We start from the raw sequence: 27,281 nt of genomic DNA on the forward strand, positions 1-27,281 counted from the left end.
GGGAAAAGAGAGATGAGATGCATCAAAAACTTTGCCCACCCAATACTTTCTTCGCCTATGTAAAAATCTCTATGGCACCAATATAAATGTCACCATGAATAATTGGTTTTCGTCCTCTTGCGAAAGACTCGACGATCTTGTCGAGTTGTTCCAAGTTCTGACTTTGCTTTTGACGAGAATAAGACATTAGTATCATTTTCTCCAAAATCAAAAAAAAATTGTTCTGTTGCTGTCAACATTTCACACTTACGGTGTAATTGATGAAGATACTAACAAGCCCGAGACTATTTTATTTTATAAGTCTACAAAAGAAGGAATAGACACTTATGATCAGTTGTGTCACACGAAGACCGTGGCTAGAAAAACTCGTCGGTGGCCTCTTAGAGCTTTTTATTGCATGCTTGATGGTGCAGGTTATAATGTTATTTATAGCGCAAATAGAACCAAATCAGATCCACATTTAAAAATTACGCCCAGGATTTTCTTAGGCATTTAGCACTACAGGTGGTGACTCCGCAACTAAAAAAGAGATCAGAAATACCAACTTTGTCCAGATTTTTGCGCTCTATGATTTTGAATGTTCTTGGACAAGAGGACCAGCCAGTACTCAGTAATCAAGAAACTCAACCTCCAATCCACAAGAAATGTGCGTCCGCTGTAAAGCTACCTGTGTGCCAAACACAGAAGACCAATCTGTCCAACTTGTAATGAAAAAATTTGATTTCTTTTTTGGTATAAACATGTTCTTTTCTACTTCTTTAGAGTCTTTTTACACTTCTTTGCACAATAAAAAATGTAAAAAATACGTATGTGTTTGATTTCTTAGTATAAATTAAAAAAAGTCCTTAGTCTGTGGTGTCGTATATGACACCACAGTACGACTAATTACCTAAAAAATATCGATACCATTCTAAGGTTAATAATATGTATATTTTAGTTAAAACTCCGCGTATGTACTAATAAATGCAATATCTGTGTGTAGGCGCTTAAAATCTAATATACATATTCCGCATGAATTGCAAGAATGGCTGTATGAATAACGGAGGCGTCCTTTCGTTTCTCGCGTTTGCAGCAAATTTCGCTTGAATGCATGTCGTTTTTCAAAGGCAAGCGTTTTTGAATCGACACCTTACACTACAAAGTACATTCCACAATGATTACTAACTTCCTTTTTTATGAAATGTGAATTAGAACTTCGAGAACAACGGCATGATGGTGGATATTATTTTATAAATATTCACGTTTTAGGAAGTGTTTTAGTTTCTTTACTATTGCTGTCAGTTTTGACGAATTAGGCTATAAAACTAGACAAGAAAATATCTCGAATACTGATAGTTTTGACAAGTTTATTATTATTCATCAAAGTTGACCAATAATTAGTGTAATGTCCTAATACTACACTAGCACTAGTAGAAGTATTTTACCTCCAATTTTACTAATATTTTATTTGATAGTGCAATTGAACATTTCCTTTAAAAAACTATTTTCAAAAATCATTTGTTCGCATCTGAACGCCACACTATTTTTTATTTGAACAAAGCTGTCTGACAATTTACAAGATACGGCAATTTATCAAATCATGTATCTAAAATACGAAACTCGTCCTATCTAACGATCTGATGTAGAAACTAAAACCGTATCGAAACATTTTGATGACTTGAGCCAACTAACCGTGACAGCTTGAAAAATAATACAAAAATAAATATGAAATAAACTAAACTGGTATTTGTTGTGTGACGAATCATTAGGAAACTCTAATATCATCAGTGTTGGTTGTTTATTTCGACAAAGCAATTATAATTGCTGTAGCACAGGAATTGGTGTTCTTTTTTGAATAAATGTGTCCCTCATCGTATCTTATTTACTGAAAAGCCAAATTGTACAGTATATTTTAACCCTTTATAGGGCAAATTATCGATATGGTGAATTCACAGTACATTTTGGGTAAATAGTATTTATTGCTGTCTCATATAACTTGTAACACAATATAATTTTTAAGAAAATAATGAGGTAATAATTTTAGAGGTGGTAAATTATTATATCAATGTGCATTAACCCTCCATTAGTGGCATAAGTGACATATGTCAGCCACTTCATTATTTCTATTCACAGATTTAAATTGGTAGGTGTCAGCAGCGCTAGCTAGACTTCAGTATCTTCCAAGTGTGAATGAATGTATAACGTGGTTGTGCATAGTAACACGCGCTTAGTTGTCAAGCATTTCCATAAATCTTTTAGTGGTTGACGACTGTCCCCCACGCCACTAACCGTGTTCTTAAGTTTGTCAAAGTAAGTTTTCAATTTTGGTCTACTTACTATACTAATTTTTTAGTACATATTGCTAGTACTTACGAATCCTGATTCATAATGATAATATCTCGTGATTTTTACGGGACCTTACTTTTTTTAGAACAAAATGGAGAATTCGAAGAAACGTAAAGTTGAAAGAATTAACGATCCTGACGTTTGATTCAAATGGTTCGAGGAGTTGAGAGATAACGAGAATGGACCTAATACTGACGACGAAAGTGATTTTGGAGAAGAAAACCACGTGACTGAAAGTGAACATAATACGACTTCCGAACAAGAAGCAGATGAAACTGACAAAAGTGATACACTAGTGGAAATTCGAGCATTTATTGTTTTATTGTTCTCATAGGTTCTTTGCGATCCTTCAGGAAAAACTTAACACAGTTTCTGCGATAATTCAAAGAGAAATGGTCTGGAATCTTGCTACTTATCTATGAGTGAATCCAGATTTCGCTTCTTGATACGATGTTTACGGTTTGACAGTGTTATTGATAGAGGTACGCGAAAAGCCATTGACAAATTGGCACCAATAAGAGATGTGCTGGAATCACTTTTGAACAATTTTCAACTTACTTTTCACCAAGTGAGTACCGCTCACTCGACGAACAACTTTTAGCATTTAGAGGTAGATGTAGCTTTAAGCACTACATAAAGAGTAAGTCGGCTAAATTACGGCCTGAAAGTATTTTGCTTTAACTGACACTAAGACAGCTTACATGTTGAATTTGAAAGCCTATATAGGTAGGCAGCCAGAAGGTCCTTACCAAGTAAGCAACTCGGGAGAAGAAGTTGTGTTGCGTTTAGTTGAACCAGTATCTGGATCTAATCGAAATATCACAGATGATAACTGGTTCACCAGTATTCCTTTGGCGAAAAGGCCTTTTACAGAAAAAAAAACTAACTTATGTAGGAACCAAATAGAAATACCAAAGGAATTCCTTCCAAGACGAAATAGAGTGGCACTTCTCCGTATTCGGCTTTCACGAATGATGCGCTTTGCTTTCCTATTGTTCAAAAAATAACAAGACTGTACTAGTTTTATCCAAATTCCATTCCACCATTGATATGGATGGTTCTACTGGATATAAAAATAAACCTGAGGTCGTGACTTTTTATAATATGACCAAAGTTGGCATCTACCTGGTTGACCAGATTTGTCAACACAATAATGTTGCATGCAATACTAGACGTTGGCCGATGGTACTATTCTACAGTCTGGTAAACATTTCCACAATAAATGCTCTTTGCATTTACAAATATCACCATCATATGAACGAGAAGATATTACATGTTCGGTTCTTGTAAAACCTGAGTTCGGAGTTAATTAAACCTTAAATAGAACGAAGGTCTCAAAATCCAAACATTTTAAAGCAGTTACGACAACATGCAAAATTGCTGCTTGGTATTGAGGAAGATGAGCAGCCAGCCCAAGCTAGAACCGGATCCCGAGGAAGATGTTATGTATGTGGAAGGGTTCGGGATAAAACCACCAGAAAATTCTGTACCAAATATGGAAAATGCGTTTGTGGTGACCATTTGAAGGAAATCTCTATAAACTGCCATCAAAATGAGGTTAAGTGAACGTATTATCGTTTACTTAAAAAAAAAGTTTTGTTATAATTTTTTGGTTTTATCTTGATGAATACATTGTATTGAGCATATTTCCATAGAAAATAAACTAAAAGTAAAAAAAATGGCAAATAAAAAATGGCTGACATTTGTCCCCCACGCCACTAAATATGTCATTCTTAGTCACGCCAATAACGGAGGGTTAAGCAAAATGCAATATAGGCTTGAACTTGGTAAAATAGTTGACTACTTTTTTAGAGAAAAGTAACCCACACAATTTTGATGCTTAGAAGTTTCTAAAAATATAAATATATTGTTCTGAAGCTATTTTTTTGTGGCATTTTAAAGTAATTACTATTTAAATGGGAATAAGCCACAATTAAAGGTTAAAGTACGTTTATTGACGTTTCAATTTCCACTTCGGAAATCGTTCTCAAAATACAAACATTAGTAAATTCAGAAAAATAAAAATAAAATAGAATTTACTAATGTTTGTATTTTGAGAACGATTTCCGAAGTGGAAATTGAAACGTCAATAAATGTACTTTAACCTTTAATTGTGGCTTATTTCCATTTAAATAGTAATTAATATAAAGATGTTTACAATCTCTTTATTAACTTTTTATCCCAATTTGTTACGTTATTAATAAAAATCAAATTGTTCTAACGATAAATTTTTATTTGCAGTCAGTTTGTCGTGTGGAAATTGTTTTCTATTCGATGTAAATGTTCCTTCTTCAAAAAGTTTGTCGTCTAATAATCTTTTTAGAAGTGGAAAGGAGGAGAAGAAATTATCAAAATACAAACAATATCCCTGTCCATTTAGAGGTTTTGATAAGTCTAGAAAATCTCTTTCACCTGAAGCTATCTGCTCCGGGTTTTCGGATTTGCCTTGATAGGCTTTAAAGTCTACCATATAGCCAGTATCACTGTAAGCAATCGCCCAAACTTTGAAGCTGCTCTTGATAGGTTTTAATAGCACATATTGTTTCATCGTAGGACAACCTTTGAATGCCACTATACTCTCATCATCAACATTTAAAATTGTTCTTGAATTGAGTAGAAAGGTGCGTAAGTATGGGTCGAATTTTATACAATTTATTATATTTACTCTCTCCTTTTTTCGGCATTTGAGTATTGTCCGCTATATGAATAAAAAAAATGTTTCATTATTATTAGAGATGATTCTCGTTCGTTTGGAAAATTCGCATTATTCGACCAATACAACATTATACTTGGCAATCTGGTGATCCCAAACACAACTAGTAAACTAAAGAATGCTTTTAGCTCGTCCATTGATAAATTCAGTTCATCAACTCTGTAATGCATATAAGTTACTTTGTCATGATGTTATTGTCCATAAACGATTTAAAAATAGAGAGAAAGAACTTTATCTGTTTCAATACTGCACTGTACAGCAAACGGCTGATCAAATAGAAAGATGTTGTAGTGGAGAGTTCTTCGTCCATTTTAATAATTCAAACTCTGTTCGAGCGTTTTTCTTTGGTCTAAGTTTTGCATCCAGTTCTGGCTATTCTGGCATCCAATTTTGTGCTTGTAGCCATTTTCGAATACATTTTTGATCTTTAACATTCTAATTACGATCTTCCAAACTGTCATCTGAAGAATATGGATCAATATTTTATTCCAAAATCCTACTTGATGCATTTAATTCTGATGCGTGGGTATCAGTATTGTAACAATATAATTTGCGTTTAGTAGGATTGCAAGGTCGTGGATAAGTTTCCCTTTTTTTTGGGGGAGGCAAAATTAAACAAGAAGAGTTCGAAACTATTTAAAATTATTACTCCGTATTAAAAAAATCTTCTTGCGGCTTAGAAAGAATGGTTTTTCTTTCCTAAAAAATTTTAAGGGTGAATATCTTTTTAAAAGAAATAATTTTTTAAGCTTCTAGTTTAAGAGAATAATTATAGAGAAAACAAAAATCATTCTCTTGCCCACATCAGCGGAAAAAATGTTATTTATTTCCTGCGTAAATATCTAGGCGGAATCAAGATCAATTGAAAGAGCAATTGTTTATTCTAAACATACTTCAAAATGTGTGTAGATTATCAATCTTAGAGACGCAAAAAGATTAAGAATATTTTTCGGTGTTTTCTGATATAAGGTACTGATTTTTACTCGAGCCTGATAATCTACTGTATGGGGTTGATCTTAAAGACGCAAAATTACACAACTCATCTTCGGCCTTAGAGTCTCCGGCAATATTTGAATCCACAGCTTGTTCATTTTGTTCAAATTATAAGTTTCCATTCCTGAAACAAGAAAAAACATAAAATTTCACATTTCATGTCTGAAAATATTTTCTTTGTCGAAAATAAATACGACTAAATATGAAGAGGTTATAACGTCTGAGAAACACTTTCTATCAATACCAAGGTCATCCATTGTTTTATAGAGTTGCAGTGTCGAATAGAAAGCTGAAAAAAAATCTAACCTCAAAATATTTAATGAAATTTAAGTATTTTATTTGATTAGCAAAGGCACATCCAGTAAGTAATAGCTATGTGTGTCAGGGATTGTTATAAAAAACAAACTACTTACCTAGTTTTTTCAATTTTTTATGAGAACCACTTCAAAATAAAAACAAAAAACCACGTAAATTACTATCACCGCTATGAAAGCTGGTATAAATATTTACCACTTTCAAATATTCACAACGGTATTGAAAGAATTTGACGCCATAAATATTTTTAAATTTTAATAAGAATTGTATCCATAATGTATCCGTAACATTATGTCTATATCATCAGCAAAAACATAACAATTTACACCTAAAAACATTACAATTACTTTTTCTACCAACATTTTTTATGATATTGTGTTTTATTTCAATATATCCATCTATTTACATCCGTAAAAAGCTTGTCCATTAATTATTATGTGCGCTTGGAAGGTTACCAGCTTAAAACGATGTAATCTTTATGTGATGGATTTATTGTTTACTTTGTTAATGTGGGTTTGTCGTCATTTTGATTGATTAATGTTCAATAAAAAATTAATACTCTAAAAGAGTATTAAAAAAATTATTTTTGTCTCTTGTAAGCAAACGAAACACCTATATTAGCGGGAGGTAGATAGAAAAAATGTGTAATATTCATATGTTTAGTATAATAATTAAATTTTGTTAAGGGATGATGAATTACTTTCTATTTTTGATCTTTTGGAAAGACTACTTTAAAGGCATAGAAGAAGAAATAGATAATACCTAGAAGGAATTAATCACACAACGTCCAAAAAAAAACGATCTCAATAAACTACCAAACTCAGAAATGAGACAACAGAGGGTTGGACTGGCACAAAAAAAGGCACCAACCTTAACTCCAAACGGAAGGCGCCACTTAAAATTTAAGCGGGGTTGGCTGTATACCATAGTTTAATTAAAATTCCTGTTTCTGCTTCTGTATTTTCTGTGTCGTAGAATTTTGCTGAACTCTTTGTGTTTTTTAATATAGTTTCATTATTCTTTTGGCCAATTTTTGTAAAATAAAAGAACAATTTGATTTTTGTAAGTGTGGTAAGCTGTCAAAATTATTATGTCAAATATATCACTTATTTTTGATCTACATTAATTTAATACAAGGTAAGCATAAACAAACAAAATATTTTCATCAGGTGGAAGAAAATACCCTATGAGTACAAATAAAAATATTGTGTTTCAAAAATACTAATTAAAAGAAAATAAAAATATAGCCTTATTTGTGATCCCAATAGACCACCTTCGTGCGGTCTTGTTATATTTTAGTTAGACGTCGGCGTTGAATCATCCAAAATAGATTTATAAATTTTCAGAACGTTTTCGATCCTATCAGATCATCATCAGTGAAAAACGTCTATAAAGTTTGAACTAGCCACATAATGAGGTCAGATGACCTTTAAATTACATAATTTGAGTAACAAACATTATAATTATTAAGACATTAGGTCGATGATAAAGGATTACATTTTTTAAGGGAACGTACAATTTTCCAGCTCGAAAAGGGGGGATCTTTCGCTTTGAGACGTAACATCCAATGGAGAGTTGCGTTGGTTGTTGGTTGTAAGGCATTGCCCTTTATAATGCTGTGCTGTTTTCAAAAATTCACTAATTAAATGTACGTTTTTTTTTGACGACCGGGCTTTTACTTATTTTATTTAAGATACTTCCTATTTTTCCATAATGCTTAGTTATATTCCACACTAGTTTTTCATCCGCCACTTCACGGATCGTTTTACTGCGGCAATAATTTGTAATCACCAACTCACTTTTAATTTGTCCTAAAATATAGTTGTTAGGGCTCTTATGTGTCCCTAGTATCTTCGAAATTTTTGGATAAAAACATTGTATTAATATTTAAGTTAAAATAAAAATTCTCGTTCACAAAAAGTCTCGTAACAGACATTCTAGAATAAATCTCTCTCTTCAGCCAATTTTGGACATAGGCCTCCCCCAAATCAATCCAGTGTTTTCTATTTTGCGCCACTTGCTTCCAGTTGTGTCCTCCGATCTTCTTAATATCATCAGCCCATCTCATTTGTAGTCTTCCTCTGCTTCTCTTTCCTAACCATGGCCTCCACTGTTGTATTTCGTGGTTCCATCTCTTATCCTTCAGTCGGGCATTGTGTCCTGCGAAGCTCCATTTTAATTTGGCAGCATGTTCTCCTGCGTCTTTTACTTTCGTTTTGCTTCTAATCCATTTGTTTGTTTTTTTGTCTATAAGTCTCACCCCTAGCATTGATCTTTCCATCCCTCTTTGTGCCTTTACTATTTTATCCATATTATACTTGGTGAGTGTCTACGTCTGCGAACCATACGTGAGTATGGGGAGGATACACTGATCGTAAATTCTGGTTTTCAAATATTGTTCTATTTTAGTGCTTTTCAAGATCCAACTCAGTTTTCAAAATCCTGCCCACGCTAACCTTATTCTTCTGGTAATTTCGGCAGTTGATTTTCTTTGTTAACTTTCATTATCTGTCCCAGGTAGATGTATTTGCTTACTGTATGTCGTTCAACGTTATTTCTATAATGTTCGGTGTATTTGTCATTATTTTTGTATTTTCAGAGCAACTTTTTCCGAAACTTGAAATAGTTGCGTCATCATGGTCTGTAGTTCTTCGAAACTTGTAGCGAATATTACAATGTCATCAGCGTATCTCAAATGACTCAGTTTGCTTCCATTAACATTTATTCCTTTATCTGTCCAGTTGATGTCTTTGAACACGTCTTCCAGTCCAAGTGTGAATAGCTTTGGTGAGTTAACTTCTCCCTGGCGAACTCCTCTGTTGATTGGTATAACTTTTGTTTTCCCATCTATTTCTTGTAAATATTATGTATGAGCATTCTGTATCGGGTGTCTATCCTGCAGTTGTTCATAGCTCTCTCTATTGCCCAAAGTTCTATGGAGTCGAATGCCCTTTCATAATCAACGAAGCCAATGTATATGTTCAAGTGATATTCACTGGCTTTCTGTATTAGCGTTCTGACTGTAAGAAGATGATCCGCTGTACTGTAACCTTTTCGGAATCCTGACTGCTGTAAGGGTTGATATCTATCGAGCTTTGACGTTAACCTGTTAGTTATTACTCTCATAAACAATTTGTACATTTGGAACTGCAGGGAGATTGGCCTATAGTTCTTCAGATCTCCCCTGTCTCCTTTTTTTAAAGAGAAGTATTGTCAAACTTTCATTCCAAACATGTGGGAATTTTTTTTTTCAATTCTTCGAGAATAATTTCACTCCCCTCCTTCAACATTTATCCAAGTATTCCATCTGGGCCTGGAGCCTTATTGTTCTTTAGTTGTATCATAACTTGTTTTATTTCGAAGGATTCTATGTTAGGGAGTATTTCTGAGTTGACATTCGTTATCTTTTTCTTAAGATATTCCTTTGCAGTGTTATCTGGGTTCTTGTTTGAGAAATATAAATCACGGTAAAATGTTTGACTAACTTTTAGGATTTCGTTCTTTTCTTTTATTTCTTTTACATCTTTATCCTTCAATGAGATTATTATAGGCTTTCCTAAGTCCGATCTTAAGCATTTCAGGCCTCGGTTTTTTTCTATTATTTATTCTACCTTGTTTTCATTGTAGATCCTTAAATCTTCCTTTACTACCTTATTTATTTGTTTATTCAATTATTTAAAACCATCTTTGTTTCGCTTTCCTTCGCTTAGAAATGTGCGTCTCTTTTCCATCAACCGTTTTGTTGAATTACTTATTCGGTCTTCTTTATTTTTCGTTTTTTTTTGCAACAGTCAGTCCTGCTTTCAAGGGCTTTCGTTACATTGTACTCATCTCCCTTCTGTCGCATTTTAGTTTGATCTATCTGATTACATTAATTATGTGGTTTCTCGTCTGTTTAACAAGAATCCTTGCTCTTAAAAGGCGAAGATCGCTGCCAGTTGTGAATGGATCGAGAGCTGTTATATCCTCAAAAATGTCTTTGTTACCACACAAGAAGTAATCGATCTCGTATTTCGTCTTTTTATCGACAGATATCTACGTCCATTTTCGGTTTGCTGGTTTCTTGAAGTGTTGATGTTGATGTTGATGGCATATAAATTTTGTTGTTCTAAGAAGTTATATAATTTTTCTCCTCTTTCGTTTTGTGTGCCATAACCATGCATTCCTATTTTAGTTTCAGTATTTGATACTTTGTGTTTCAGTATTTTATACTTTAGTATACTTTGCATCATTTTCTTTTAATGCTGTTATCAAATCTTCGTAGAACATTTCAACTATCTCTTCCTGATGTGTTGTTGTGGGAGCATACACTTGTATTTGATCTTGGTTTTATTATCTAGGTCTATTATAATATAAGCTACTCTATCAGAAACGCTTTTATACGTAGAAATATATGGTGTGAGATACTTTTTGACAAGAAATCCTACTCCACATATGTTTCGTCTATTTTCCCTGTATAGTATAGGTGATTTCCAGAGTTTAGATGCAAGCATTGTTCGCCTCTTCTTTTCACTTCTGACAGTCCTACAATATCACACTTTATTTTGGATAGTTCTTCTTCTAATTCGTAGACCTTTTCATCTTTAGCCATAGATTGGATGTTAAATCTGTCCGGTTAAATCAGTATTTGATTTTCGAATGCGACTTTTTAGTACCGCACCTGTCAGGAATTTTATTTCTCAGCCACGGGCCACTAATAACACAGTTGCTGACCTGTGTCATGTCCTCAGTTGATCCGCGGGTACTTATTTGGCGAAGCCTTATTCATACCTGTCCTACAGGTCGTTCCCTATCAGCTATTGGGACGTGCCGTGTCGGGGTTGAGGACTTTCCCGCCCTGTCTTGCACAAAGTACTGAAGGACCCTACTCAGTTCAGCGTCTCTCCTCTACACAAGCTGAGACCTGCTCGGTCTAGAATAAATAACATACACAGATTCAATTTTAAACAAAATATTAGAGATTGGGGGCTATGATGTATCGTTTACGTAAATAATTACATACAAGTGTAAAATTCAGAAAACGTACAACAAATTACAGTTCTCAAAACATAATGTGTAAAAAAGGTATGATGTATCGTATCTGTTATATTGGCTTTGTGTTTGAAAAAATGGATTTTGTATATTTGTTTTTACTTTTATGATATTTGGTGGACGGAATGGTGTAATTAGGGCTATTGATTGCCCACATATTGCTGTCAGTATTTAAGAGTTCATTGGAGTTTACAGCATGTACTTATTTCACATAAACGATACATCATAGCCCCCAATGATAAAAAAGTAATAGTTAAGTCTATTTACTGGGCCACCCTGTATTCATTAATTTAGACAATTCCTGTCGAGTGTTGATGTTGAACTTTTAAAACAAATGAATATGGGAACTACTTAAAAATGAGTCAGCGCTAGATACTTTTCGATTAAGTAAAATTAATGTACCAGTCCCTAAAAGCAATTGACACAAACTCGTCAAACTGATACAAACATTTAACAATAATATTTAACAATAGTATGTAACAATAATACAATATGATAAAGAAGCGAACAAAAAAAATCTGAACAACATAATAATTAATGTACTATGGAGATACGAAAATAAATCACATACACAAAGAAAGAGTCTCCTGAGAAATAAAACTCAAAATAAAATATGAGTAAATAAACCATGAAGTAGCTAAGGTGAAATAGAAGGGATAATTCTGTAAGATTTAGTAGTTTTAAGTAATACTGATACTAATAATAATAATAGGATCAAAATAACACCCAAGATCCAGCCAAGTACCCCCCAATTACTTGTCTTCCAACTTTGTACAAATTGGTCACATCTTGTGTGTGTAGCCCAGCGTATCTACTAACACTGTTCTCTAAACAATATCATAGAGCCTCAACAGAAAGGATGCGCTAAGGGTTCCATGGGCTGCAAAGAACAACTTATAATCGACTGTCATCCCTAACCAGGCGTACACCAAAAAATGAACCTTTTTACTGCCTTCATTAACTAGAGGAATGCCTTTGATTTAGTACCGTATGAATGGCTTATACATCTTCTTCTTTGCGTGTCGTGCTTGTATTCAAGCGTTGGCTATCGTCATATTGACAAGCTGATGAAATGATTCTCGGTCCGCAGCTAGATGAAACAGTTCCTCGACCGTTCGTATATACTTATACATAGTTATATTGAAAATATATAAAGTCGATAATAATATAGTGACCTTTTTAAAGCATTTAATGACGGAGATGCAGACTAAAATTCACCTTCAAATACCCGGTGAAAACTTCATCAAAAACTTAAGATGCCCCAATTAACCGGGGCTTTTTCCAGGAAGACTCGTTGAGTCCACTTAGATTATGTTTGGCAATGAACCAACTATCTCAGCTACTGAACTCCACTGACTTAGGTGTTAGCATCAAAAATAACAATACTGTTGTGGCGAAGCTTAATCATCTGCTGTATATGGATGATTTGAAATTAATAGCTTCCAGTCGAAACCATCAGTCAGATCAGATACTGAAAACTGTGGAAACATTCTCAAATGATATCAGTATGAAGTTTGGACTAAACAAGTGCCGTGTTCTAAACATAATCAGAGGAAAGGTTTAGCCCGGAGATTTTGATATGCAAGATGGCCAAAACATCGAGGCAATGGGTGAAAATGATACATACAAATATCTCAGAGTAAAGCAAGCGCGGAAAATTGACCATAACCAAATAAAAACCGAACTAACTTCTGAGTTGAGCGAAGAGTAAGACAGCTAAATCGGTCATATCTTAATAGTAAAAATCTGTTTAAGGTATTAAATACGTACGCCTGTTCCGCGCTTAGCTACTCATTTGGTATTATTAAGTGGTCAAAAAGAGATATAGAAAGTCTTCAGCGGAAAGTAAGAACACTTCTCACAAAGGCGCAAAAACAACAACCACGCGGTGCAATAGAGAGAACAACATTAACGCGATATCAAAGGAGAAGAAGACTTATGGATATAGGTGAGCCACTGGATAAACAGGTTGCTAATTTTCAGACGCAGGCTGAGACCCCTATTTTACATCGAGCAATTTGCGCAGTAGATGGTACAACACCGCTCAAATGGAGGGAGTAAGAAATACATATAAACCACCTGACTAAGCAAGAAAAAATTCGCACCTGGATGAGTAAATCTCTACATGGGCGACATCTCAATGAGATCAGCCAAGAATATATCGACAATGGCAGAGTGTTTCCTACTTGCCATTCAGGATCAGGTTATTCCAATTAAAAATTACCTGAAATATATTGTCAAAGAACAAAGATTACAAAGAACGCCATGATTCATTAGGAAAGACTCTTTACCAAGAACTAGCTAGCAAACTGGGACTTCTAAAAACCGACCATCTCCCTTATTATCATTACGTTCCTGACAGAATGATTGAAAATGACAACTATAAACTTTACTGGGACCGCACTGTGCTCAGTAGCCAACCAGTGGCACATAATAGACCTTATGTCATACTAGTTAATAGACTTACTAGACAGACAAAATAGATGTGACGATACCTAACAATAATAATCTGCGTGTTGAAATACAATGAAAAAATCGCCAAGAACAGAGATCTGTAATTACAAATAAGGAGACAATGGAGAATGGAAAGTACTCAGATGATACCTGTTATTCTCTCTACTACTGGAGTTATTCCGAAGAACTTTTTAGAGAACATAAAACAGCTGGGTCTTAATGAACATCTCTATAAGATTATGCAAAAAGCAGTACTTCTCTCAAAATATAGACGCGTAAGAAAATTTTTGGGAGATTCTCTGACGTACCAAGTCACCTGGATCTCGATAACATGGAAAGAGTCCGACCAGAAACTAAATCTGGATAATAATAGTCTTAAATATTATCAGAGCTTCATAAGTGGAAATTACCTGGACCAGACGGAGTTCAAAACTTCTGGCTAAAGAAATTCTGGAGTATTCATGAGTAATTGCTTGTCAGCATTAATTAATTTTTAATCGGCAGAGAACAACTTATTTAATACCGAAGGATCGAACTAACACCCAAGATCCAACCAAATATCGCTCAATTGCTTGTTGTCTAATAAGTTTAGTTTAAGTTTAAATAAATTTTCATCATCGCTAATTCTTTGCGTTTCTTTTCCAGGGCGTCCAGATCAAAGAAGCTGATATCGGACAACCTTGTACGGAATGTTCAAAATGTAAAGATGGGTACGAACCGCACAAATGGAGGTATGTATTAAGTTTCCATTATAATTATACTCTCAGAGTTTATGCAATTCACGGCCGATTTTAAGTAAAATTTAATAGTGAATAGTATTATGACACCAAGAAAGTGATATAGAATTAGTCAATTGAAAAGTTACATTGAGATTACAGTTTTGAGAGGAAGCAAATTTATTTTTTAAGTTTATACTAACCACCTTTGAACCCTTCCCATTCCAAGATGGCGAGTATTCAAGAACCCGGCTTAATAGATCACATGCATGTAGGTGGCGCTGGCGTCAGGGTTTGATATTAAAACATAACCTTATTTTATTCTGCCATTTATTTAAATTGTTTGCTAGTACTTGTTTCCTAGTTGGTATGCAATTTTGTGAGTTATTTAAGTTTTAATAAGTTATTTAGGACATTTTAATTATTTGGACACTTTTACTAAAACTTTACAGTATGCCTTACAATTGTTGTGTGCCACAATGCAATTCAGTTTCCAATAAAACTGACAATGTTAAGTTTCATAAATTCCCCTTGAATAAAGCTTTACAGAAACGATGGTTGATCGCTATCAGGTCTGAAAAAAGTAGCAGCAAGCACACAAAAATCTATTCCAGGTACTTTTCAAATGAAAGTTATACCGTTACAAGTACAATTTCTTGCATTGTCGTTGTCTTGTTTTTCTAGGACAATATAAGATCCTTAAAAAAGATGCAGCACCTTCAGTAAATTTACCAAAAAGAAAGTTTGAGACTCCAGTGGAGGACTCTACGAGAAGTGATAGATATAGAAAAAGACTGTGTAGCAGCACCAAACAAACAAAAAGAGCAAACATTAACAGAATTATTACAAAAAGTTAACAATGATACACAAAAGTGTGGTTCAACAGAAACACCTGCTAATGAAAATAAATCAGAGAGTTCAAAAACATGTATTACAACTCAAACCGTGATAACACGGAATAAAAATGTACTATGGAATAGAAGTCAATTCATTTCTTATGACTTTTTGTCAGAAGAAACATTTTACTGGTTTTTCAAGAAAATTATTTAGTACATGTTTTGTTGAAGAGTTTGGAAAATCATACATTAAAATTCATAGTCTCTTTCAGTGGAACATGAACTGTTAATAACGTTTATGAAATATAGACTTAATTTGTTTTATTCTACATTGAAGCATTTTTTTGCAATAGACATTCGAACTGTCCGAAAAATATTTGTTAAGTGGTCCAAGCATCTTTACGCTTGCTTAAAAAAAATTAACTTTTGGAACATTGCAACAACTTCAGAAGACCAGGACAAAATTATTCTGGACCGTACCGAAATTCAACATTTATTCTACATATTATGGAACCAATACCTTTAAAATACTAATAACATGATTTGAAAAAGGTGAAATTATATATGTATCTGATGTTTATGGAAGTAGTATTTCAGATTGCAGAAAAATTACAGTAGAATTCGGAATTTTAGGACGTATTGAAGGAGAATTTATTCGAGCGGACAGGCGTTTTGATATATCAAATCTTTTAGAGGAAAAAGGAATATTATTTAAATATACCTGCATTTAAAAAAAGCGGCTCAGTTAACAGAAGAAGAAAAAATAAAAACAAGGGCCATTGCCAATCGCAGAATCATTGTTGAAAATATTATAGGATTGGCAAAAAAACATAAAATACTGAATTTTTTTGAATGAAATAATTTATAACTGTTTTATGATTTGTAATTTTAAAAATAGAATAAGTAACACTTTGTGAAAATTATTTTGTGCCTATATTGATCAATTAAATTCCTGGTGGGACAGCATTTATTTTTTTATTAGTGTAACATGGTGTTAATGGTATATCCGTTAATAAATAAATAAAATAACATATAATATTTGTGATTTGTTACTAATTATCAACTTTAATTTGTTTAAAAACTTGGAAAATATGACTTTAACAAGATTTAATTTGCGTTATTTCATTGGTTAACTATGAAACTATGGCTGAAAATCTGCAAAAATGTATTGAAATGTATATCCGAATATAAGGAATAATATGAGGATATGATTTAATACCAAACCTCGACGTAAGCGTCACTTACGGATATTTTTTTAACTGACTTATGACATGTGATCTATTCGAAGCGCTGTAAAATCCAGAGAAATTGAAATTAAACAAATTTCTACTAAAAATTACTCTATAAAAAATCCTCTATGATATTGCTCTGATGTTATGTTATTGTAAAATTACCAGAAATAGTTATAAGGCTTAAAACAAAATTTGTTTCAAAGTTTTTAGTCATTTTTGTTTCTAACTTTTCTATTTTTTATTTTAGGAATAAAAGTAATAAAAATAAAGTTGTACTTTGTATTTGTTGTATTAGTAACAAATAATGTCTAATAAAATGTTTTGCAGGGTTGCTAATTTACGAGATACAGCGCGAAAATCCTTTCTCCCCTTTGTCCAAGATGCCGGGCGGGGGACAAGGGTGGCGAACCCACAAACTTGAACTTAATTATACTTCAAACACATCAAAAAAATAAAATTGCGTCCTCTAAGAAATGCATAAAAAATGTGTGGGGTATTAACAAACAAATGTACTATTACAAATTAATAGTACTTAATTAACAGAACTATTCCTTCGATAACTCTGGCGAGAATAATTAATGGACTTTTCCTCATAGAAGCAAATAATTATTAAAATTTAAATGGTTGCAATAAACAATCAAAGACAATTTATAGGTTTAGGTAAAACTAGGTAAAAACTTACCGCTGGGTCTGGTTACCAGGGTTTGCACTACAAAACAACGAACGAAATCAATTCAATATGCGTGCATGGGTTCACGTGCCGGGTTGCGTCTTTTCTTTTCAACGACTGGTGCTCTTCTCCTTAAAGGGACGCATTCCACGAGCCCGATGGCGGTACTTATAGGGATCGTAGGAATACAGGGAGGACAAATGTATTGATTAATTTATACAACCATATTTAAATTTAAACATTCTCCCCCCTTTAAAGGCCATAAGGTCTTTAAAAAACAAAACGAATTCCAAATACTATAATTACTTAAACAACTAAAACGATAATTAATACAAACAATTCCTATACAAATCTTACACAAATATTCAAAACTTAAACTACAATAAAAAAATTAAAATTAAAATGGTGGTTTCGTCGCGGTTATATTGACAAAAGCCGAACAAAACAAAATTAATAAAAACGATGTGAAGCAGCCAAAAAAGCTTCCGCGATCAAATCACTAGCTAATTCAAGATTTAAAGCCTTTGTAGCGCAACATACAAATAGACACAAATAGGCCTTTTGAGTTCTAACTCCCCTGTAACGAGACATGGTTATCGAAATGCGATTTGCGACGAAAGTTTTGAATCTCGAGTGGGAGCTTTTCATCCAGTGCAATACGATTTGAGAATCTAACCAAGTATACACATTTTGAAATATTATATGCTTCCACGACTCTAACACAAACGACATAAGTTTTACCAAATGAACAGCAGCTAACAATTCTAATCGAGGTATAGTAATCTGTTTTATAGGAGCTACTTTCGATTTGGCACACAGTAAATTAACTTGAACTAGGTTACGAGTATCAATACTACGAATATAAACGACACAAGCATATCCCTTTTCACTAGCATCGGCAAATCCATGAAGCTCTAAGATCGGACATGAGGAAATATTCAAAAAACGAGGAATTTTGAACTGTGAAATAAGAGATAGTTCGCTCTTATATTGCTCCCATACACGAATTATTTCCGAAGGAGGACGATCATCCCATTTAAGACCGGTTGCCCAAAGTTGTTGGATTAAATGTTTAATGAAAAAGGTAATAGGTGTTAAGTAACCACAAGGATCATAAATTCGAGCTAATTCGGACAAAAACGATCTTTTGGTACAAGGGACGTCTTGCAATTTGAGTGAAAATTGAAAGACGTCGGACTGTGCAATCCACTTCAAACCAAGGATTTTTAATGAAGGACCATTTGCTTCTGGATCAAAATTAATGGAGTGAGGATTAATATGGGATTCAGGAAACTGCGACAACAATTTGGGTTCATTCGAACACCATTTCCGTAACTCAAAGCCTCCTAACTTTAACAAAGCGACTAATTCGTCAACTAAAGTTTGTGCTTCTTCGAGAGTCGAAGCACCAAAAACAAAATCATCAATATACGAAGCATGACGAATAAGCGAGACGGCTTTAGGAAAACGAGAGCCTTCGTCTAATGCTAATTGTTGGAGAGTTCTTAAAGCGAGATACGGCGAAGATACTATTCCAAAAGTAACGGTTAATGAACGATATTCAGGAGCGACTAAAATATTACGATACATCTGACGAATGTCCGCACACAGCGCAAAACGATTAAGTCTAAAATTCAACAACAGCGAGACTATGTTCTGTTGCAGCTTAGGACCGACCAGTAAATAGTCGTTTAAAGATTTACCGCGACTGGGACTTTTCTGAGACGCATTATATACAACTCGAATTTTACTTGAAACACTATCTGGTTTCACAACGCAATGATGTGGAATATAATACTTTCCCCTTTTCTTTTCGGCATTAGAGACTAACTGCATATGACCTAAATCAAGATACTCCTGCATATGAAAAGAATATTCTTTTTTCAAACTTGGTTGACGAGATAAGCGTCGTTCTAATGATAGCAATCTATTTAAAGCAATATCATAGCTATCTTGCAAACAAGGCGGCGATTCACGAAAAGGCAAAGATACAACATATTTACCCGAGACGTCCCGATTATGCGTTTCCAGATAAATGTTCTCACACAAAACGTCTTCTGGTTCTGAAACTGGCTTTTCCGGTACGTTTTCCAGTTCCCAAAATTTCGTTAACGAAGAATTTAGTGGGTCTTCAATATTTGAAAGACAAACAAGCGAAGTCGACGAAAGGTTAGGTGTGCTAGTAGGTCCTAACAAAATATAACCAAAAACGGTATTTAGGGCATCTGGTTGTCCCGCTTTACCTTCAATTTTACCTTCTAACAACACCTTCGAAACTATGCTACAACCAATTAACAAATCTATAGATTGACTACAGTTAAATTCGGGATCGGCTAACTTCAAATTTTTAATATAATTCCACGTCGATATGTCAATTTTGGTGCTCGGCAAATCCGAGCAAACCCGATCTGTAATAATAGCCTCCAAGTGAAACACCGGTGACTCCTGATGACGAGGTTGGATAGAAAAACTTATTTGACCTTGATTCAGTTTCGTTTGCATCGAATTGAGTCCGTTAACTTCAAATGAACAAGGAGTTTTAGGCCAACCTAATCTACTGGAAGCTTTACGACTAATGAACGAACTCATTGAACCTGAATCTAGCAGACATCTCAAGGGCTGTTTACACCCCTTACTATCAATCGCGTGAACTAAAACGGTACCGAGCAAAATTTCCTTTTTTGTCTCGTTTTTCTTCCCTATAAAACTAGCAGCACAATGTGATATTTCAGGCGAATTTTGTTCTACTCCCGATGCCCCTGGATTATTAGTATTTTCTATGGACGACTGACTATTGGAACGATTTCTATCAAAGTGCAACAAACTATTATGAAGGTGACTATTACATTTACTACATTTAAAGGCCTTTGGACACGACTTGACAGAATGATTAGCCTGATTAAGACACCTAAAACACGAGGAAGATTCTTTACAAAATTGGTATCTTTCTTTTGGAGATTTTTTCAAAAACAACGAGCAATGGTTAAGAAAATGACTTTGTTTACATAAAGCACAACATATTGACGACGAATTTGTAACAAAGGATGAACTACTATTATGCCTTGACTCATTGGAATGTTTATAATTACACTTTGGCTCCGTATAAGTTGGAGCCCTCGACGATTTCTTAGATTCACTTAAGCTACTATTCAAATTATCGTAAGCAAGGTACTGAGTTTCAATAAACTCTACCAATTTTTGAAATGACGGGATTTTATTCGATTTATTTTCTAACTCAAATAACTTTACTGAATCCGCGTCTAATTTCGACAAAAGTAAATTAAACATAATAAAATCCCAATGTTCTGTCGGAAGACCTAATGTTTTCAATGCGGCTAAATTTTCTAAAAACGTATCTACCAATTTAGCCAGATTTTTCGAATTAACTACCGATATTTTCTGTACGCCCAAGATCGCATCCCAATGCGCGGTCGCACAACGACGAACATTTGTGTAGCGTTTAACAATTAGATCGTAAGCAATTTGATAATTATCGCTATTTATTGACAAATTACGAATCAAACTAAGTGGAGTCCCTTCTAAACATCCTTTCAAATACTTAAACTTTTCTACGTCTGCTAGGCCTGCGTTATTATGTACAACCGAATTATATAAGTCTAAAAACGAACTAAACTCCTTAAAATCACCCTTAAATTTAGGCAGCTCTATTTTAGGCAAGCGAATATTTGATTGTGGAACTACTACTGATCTAAACGGTTCTGGAGTTTCAAATTGTGGCTCAGATAATTCCGCACTAAATAGTTTTATTTTATAAAATTGTTCCAAAAATAATTCCCGAACATTTTCTTCAACCCTCGTATCCGCGTCTGGTACAGAAAGAATATTACTAATAATATTAGTGTGATGTTTTAAGAACTCTTCGCGAATCGAATCTAAATCCTCTAGTCTAATTTTAAATAAAGGGCGAATAGAAACGTCTGAAAGGGACTTAAAACCTAAATCGAAAATTAACTGAATATCATTTAAAGCAGTTTTTCTTAAAAATTTGAGCTTCCTATTCTTTTCTTCAAGTTTTTCCATTTTAAATTTTTAACAAGTTTCAATAATATTACACAAACGAAAATGTACAAAAATGTGGTCTAAAACCCGAAATTACCGATTTGTAATTTGATACTTTATTAAAACGACGATAATCCCCTTTTAAAAACCCATATGGTCGATTTTACAAAAAGGTCATAAATTATTCTCGAGCCACGACAAGAGACGCAAACTTAAGATAAGAACCCTCAAAACGATAAAAAATACGACATTCGACGAAACCAACCATTAAAATTTAAATAAAACAAAATATTTTTTCAACAAATGAGTTCAAATCCGGCTAGATAGGCCAATGTGGGGTATTAACAAACAAATGTACTATTACAAATTAATAGTACTTAATTAACAGAACTATTCCTTCGATAACTCTGGCGAGAATAATTAATGGACTTTTCCTCATAGAAGCAAATAATTATTAAAATTTAAATGGTTGCAATAAACAATCAAAGACAATTTATAGGTTTAGGTAAAACTAGGTAAAAACTTACCGCTGGGTCTGGTTACCAGGGTTTGCACTACAAAACAACGAACGAAATCAATTCAATATGCGTGCATGGGTTCACGTGCCGGGTTGCGTCTTTTCTTTTCAACGACTGGTGCTCTTCTCCTTAAAGGGACGCATTCCACGAGCCCGATGGCGGTACTTATAGGGATCGTAGGAATACAGGGAGGACAAATGTATTGATTAATTTATACAACCATATTTAAATTTAAACAAAATGTATCATTTCAAAGGACTAAATACCAAGTATCAGCTTGTGGTTAGACTTCTTAATTTTGATTGACGTTCACGTAATCCGACTTTGAGGTTAAACGCCAAACAACAAAAAAAAATGACAATTCCAACAAAAATTAGAGTTGGCATTAGAAATATATTTTTTCTTCAAACTTCAAATAATGATGACATTACTTATCTAACTTGATCCTGTCAAAGTTTGATGTCTCCGCCGGCAGCAGTTTTTTTCCCATTTCTTTACGGCGGAGGGAAAAATGTTGTCATGGCAACAATATGAAACATGTCACAAAGCAACAATACAAAATGTCATTAACAACAATTAAACAGCATTTTTATTTATAGTAATATTAAAAGTACAATTAGTTAATGAGGCATTTTCAAAATTGAAACCTTGCAAAAATGTTCCCGACTCTTGATACGCATTGGTAATTGTTGATGATACTGATGGTCGAGAACAACTTTCAGCAATCATTCCCGATGTTGGCGAATCATGAGGGTTTAAAATTTTTTGAGCATTATCGTTCTTATCGGACTTGGAGGGCCCCAAACGTGCTACTGCATCATTAGCCGCGGACTCAATTTCGTTTAGGTTTTCCATTTTCGCACTAAATTTGCGCTTGCGGTTGCAACAACAATAAGCTGTCTTTAATAACTGCAAACAACTGTCAAACAACTGTAACCAGGGAGACGCAAATCCCACCGACGACTTAATTATTTTAATTTCTAACATCTAGACGACTTTGATAGTTGTCACAGTTAATTTCGAGTAAAAATAGCGTATGAATTGTACTATTTATGGTTGAAAATTGCTACGTTTGAAGAAAAAATAGTATACTTTATTCGGCAAAAAAGCGACTTTTCTTGACTTGCCTTCTATATCGGGCGCGTCAAGAAAAGTCATGCTTCTCCGCCTCATAAAGTAATATACTATTTAGTCCAGTCGAGTTGTTGTCCTTGCATGGCGAACTACCCCAAATTTTATTGTTCTAATCTTTAGCGGGGTCAATAGTAGTGTAAATTTAAAATCCTGAAATCATTTCTCTCCTCCATTTTCGACTAAAATAGTAACAAATGAAATTGTTGCAGTTGCGATTTCCTTCCTTCTTTTCAAATTTTTTCGTGCAGTCTCTATTTTCCGATGTATGTGGAAAAATAGTAGTAGAAGTATACTTATTGAATTATATTAAATAAATATTAAGATAAAGATAATTTAAATAATAATATTGAATAAAGAATCGAAAACTACCAGTCTTGCCTTTAATTTTTCAATTATGCGAACCGCTGAGTCCCAATCCTATTAATATTTATAGCTGTATATAAAACTAAAAACATTTAAAGTGTTTATCCGTTTATTATTAATAATTCTCGGTATTTAAATTCGGAATACAAATCAAATAATGAATCATTTTTTATACTTTTCTTTCCATATACACTGGATACTTTGAACAAAATTGACATGCAATTCAAAGAATTTATCTATTTTTGGATCTTTCGATTATGTAATAATGATATTGCAAATATTGATTTATCTCATCGACTTTGTTTAAGGAATTTATTGATATGATGGTTGTAGTATTATATTATATGTGTATTTATTTTAAAATCAACTAATATTGAATATAAATGTATATAACGGAATCGCACATGCTTAATTGGTATAAGTACTTTGGTATTACAAACCTACCTAAGGAATCAAAATGTAAATGAAGGTCAGAAATATATAGACTCCTGCAGAATCACCATAAAGGAAGATTTTGCAGCAGCAGCAAAAAATGAAATATAAACAGAAAATTGAGTTCGTAAAAATCATTGATTTGACGATGAATGCAAAAATGTAAAAAAAGAAAAAAATAAATCATCCAAAAAAAAAGTTACCTAACGAACTAGAAGAGCTGTAGAGAATTACCAGACAAAGAGGATACACAAAAGAAAAAAACGAGACCAATGAAATAAGGAACTTAACTATATAGAATACCTTGTAGAATACCTTAACAGAGAGAAAGAATTCAGAGTATTCTCTGAGAGAAAGTTAACATCAAGTTAACAGAAGTTTGTAATGTGAAAATTTAAATTTAGCGTTTTTTAGGCATTTTTTTTTATCTCAAATGCCTCCTATTTGTTGGCAAAACTCAAAATCAAAATTTCATGCTATAGGTTTTGAAGATGAATCACTAACAATGGAAATTCCATAGTGACCGGTCAATGGAAGAGATAAATTTTATTGATCTCATGAGAATCGTACAAAATGGCAAAAATCTCGCAGTGTTTATTTATTTAATAGCTGTACGAAAGCTGTACTCTTCACTTAAAAGTGATTTTATGTGCGACGAATTAAATTGACATTTAAAATCACCGGTCGCTTCAAGCGTTGTAAGAGAACGGTTCATACTACAGAAAAAGTGCTAATAAACATTTTTGTTTGAGAAATTTTAAAATGTTTCTCTAATGATTGAGGAAACGTCTCAAATGATTAAAGAAGCATCTAGACAAAACTGCTAGAAGTTGTTAAAATATTCGACCAGCCTTTCCAAATAATTAAAGAAGTACGTAGAAACAACAATGAGAAATTTGAAGAAGTTTCTAGAACATTAGATAAGGTAGAAGAGAAGATCGAACAGTTAGAGAACATGCTAACCAATACGAAAGTGCTACTACTAATTAATGCAGTAGTTTTAGATCCTGTAGTGAAAGAATAATCACCGAGAGACGAAATAACACATCATATATGAAATTCACATTGCCACCACTTGATGGAAAGTCTTCTTGGTCCGTATATCCTAGACAATTTGAAGCAATTGCGACAACCAATCATTGAACAAGAAAAGGCTATTTCCTTGACTGCTGCTTTACGAAGTGATGCTGTGGATATCCTAAGATCGATTCCTAAGGGTCAAGAAAAATGTTACCAGACCTTGTTCACTCGACTAGAAAAACGCTATGAAGATGCCCATCTACAACGAGTCTACAAAGCACAACTAAGAAGTAGAATTCAACGAGCAAGTGAAAATTTACAATAATTTGAAGGAGATGTTGCTCGTATAGCACGGTTAGCTTATCTGGAGACACGAGACAACATATTGGAAAAAATTGCTGTAGATACCTTAGTAGATTGGTTGAGAGACAGTGAACTACAGAAAGCTTTACGACTAGCAAGACCGAACGTTTTAGATGAAGCGCTAGCCATTGCCTTGGAACACTAAACAGCTAGTCAAGCTTCACGGAGCTATCGAGTAGGAACATCTGAAGAAGGCGACGAACGAAACGATAGACGTTTTTAACATGATGCCGAAGAGATGTGAGCCCAGATGTTGGAATGGTGGCGACGTAGGTTACATTCGCCATAAATTGCAAAAAAATAATACAACAGTCAGAAAGCTAGAACAGATAGAACACTGGGCTGAAAAAGTTCCTTTAAATGCTGATGCTCTGTCAAGATGGCCATACAGTGCAAATTGTAATCACCGTCTTAAAATAAAGGAACGACTTTGCCCCGTGAAGCGAACCACCGCTATTAATGATCAATGACAGTCTCAACAGCTACAAGACGGCCAAACAGATGATACCCTTCCGGTAGGGATCTATGGAGGAGTATCACCGACCCGCAAGCCCTTATGTCTTGCCGTACTGCTCCATCATAGGCCGATCAGACACCAGCATATTCTAGTCTAAGTCGTAGATTCATCTAGAATTTTAAACTGCTGCCACATCCACTGAACCATTCGACAGTGAAGCGAATGAGAATCGGCCACCTAGCCCGCTTGGCTATCTGACCGAAACAGATGATTAATGTATAAAAAAACCTGACCTAACCTAACCCAACCAAACAGATGATTAATGTATAAAAAAAAGTATTGGAGTGGATGCGTCGAAGTGATAGACCTTATTGGCACGATATTAGTGCATGTAGTCCAGAAGTCAAATCCTACTGGAGCCAATGGAATTGCCTGGTACTAAACGATGATCGTATGTATAGAACCTTTGAGAACGATGGTGGTACAGAATCTAAGCTTCAGTTGATTGTACCTAAAAGTAAAGTGTCATAAGTATTGAGTCAGTCTTACACTCCAAAGAAAAATAAATCTGTTATTCTGCTTTCACTAATAAGCCAGAAATTATATCATGGTACAATCTTACAAAAGGGTGTGTGGATACCCTGGATGAAAAAACCGCCAAATATTCTTGTAGTCGCCGAACTTAAATGCGGCCTATGGCAATCTTTTATAAGGTTGTAGATATATTTAGTGTGAAATTGTTCTATTATGGCAAATGATCAAACCAGATTCAATTTCATGATTGCTTTGGCTGGAGAATTGGTAAAATATAATGTGCAGAAGAATAGAAAAAGATATTCCACGATAACTGTAAGATATTATTTCTAGGGTCCTAAAGATTGAAGATATTCCGATGGAAATCTAAAAGTCTGAGGTGGAAGTTCGAAAATATTATTATATTTGTCTGCCTCAGAGGCGAAGGAAAACCTGTTATTCATGTAACGAGTGCAATAAACCAATTTGTCTTCAGTGTTGCCGTAATAGCCCAGTCTGGTTAAAAAAAAGGTCGAAAATTTTTTCGCAGATATCTGACGCTTTTAAGACATAGGTAGGGGTTACTAGATGACGAATAGATAAAAAAATACTCGTATTTTTACCTTGCGTTTTTTCTAAACAATAATTTCTGGTCACAATTTGATTTTTTTTCTATAAGTTTTTTCCCTTATATTACATAAACAATATTTATATCATTTTTTATATCAAGAATATCTTTATTTTCCCGTTTTTAAATTAAAATTGATAAATAATTTATGGAGATATTTGCAAAAAACAGTTTTTTTGCACTAATTTATAAATTTTATTAATTTTTTTATTAATAAAATAAAATGTTATTAATACATTTGAACATCGAGGAATTACCGAAAATTTGTGCGAAATTTCCTCCCGATCGGTCAAATAGTTAATTTATTTATTCCTGAGGCTAAATATTTAAACTATTAAACTTGCTGTATTAATGATGCTAGACTTTAGCATCCTAGACACATTTAGCCAATTTCATGACTTAAACTATCTCAGTAGTTATACGCATATTGCGTTTTCATCGAAATTATTTACAAAATAAATGTTTGAAAAAGGGGTATATTTTTTACTTAAAAACAATTGTAATAACTTCTATATTTTTCAAGCTACAGACTGGAAAGTACAACCATT

At 33.8% G+C, this 27,281-nt stretch overlaps 1 protein-coding gene across 2 annotated transcripts in view; it reads left to right on the forward strand.

The window, feature by feature from the left end:
* LOC140447393 (four and a half LIM domains protein 2-like) overlaps positions 1–27,281 on the forward strand; it is a 402,290-nt gene that overhangs the window by 61,178 nt on the left and 313,831 nt on the right. For both annotated transcript variants that reach the window (XM_072540017.1, XM_072540016.1), the window contains exon 2: positions 14,477–14,562. In XM_072540017.1, the coding sequence (XP_072396118.1) occupies positions 14,477–14,562 (86 nt within the window). The remainder of the gene's footprint in view (positions 1–14,476; positions 14,563–27,281) is intronic.

The sequence above is a fragment of the Diabrotica undecimpunctata genome, chromosome 8 (genome assembly GCF_040954645.1).
Source record: "Diabrotica undecimpunctata isolate CICGRU chromosome 8, icDiaUnde3, whole genome shotgun sequence".
Classification (NCBI taxonomy): domain Eukaryota; kingdom Metazoa; phylum Arthropoda; class Insecta; order Coleoptera; family Chrysomelidae; genus Diabrotica; species Diabrotica undecimpunctata.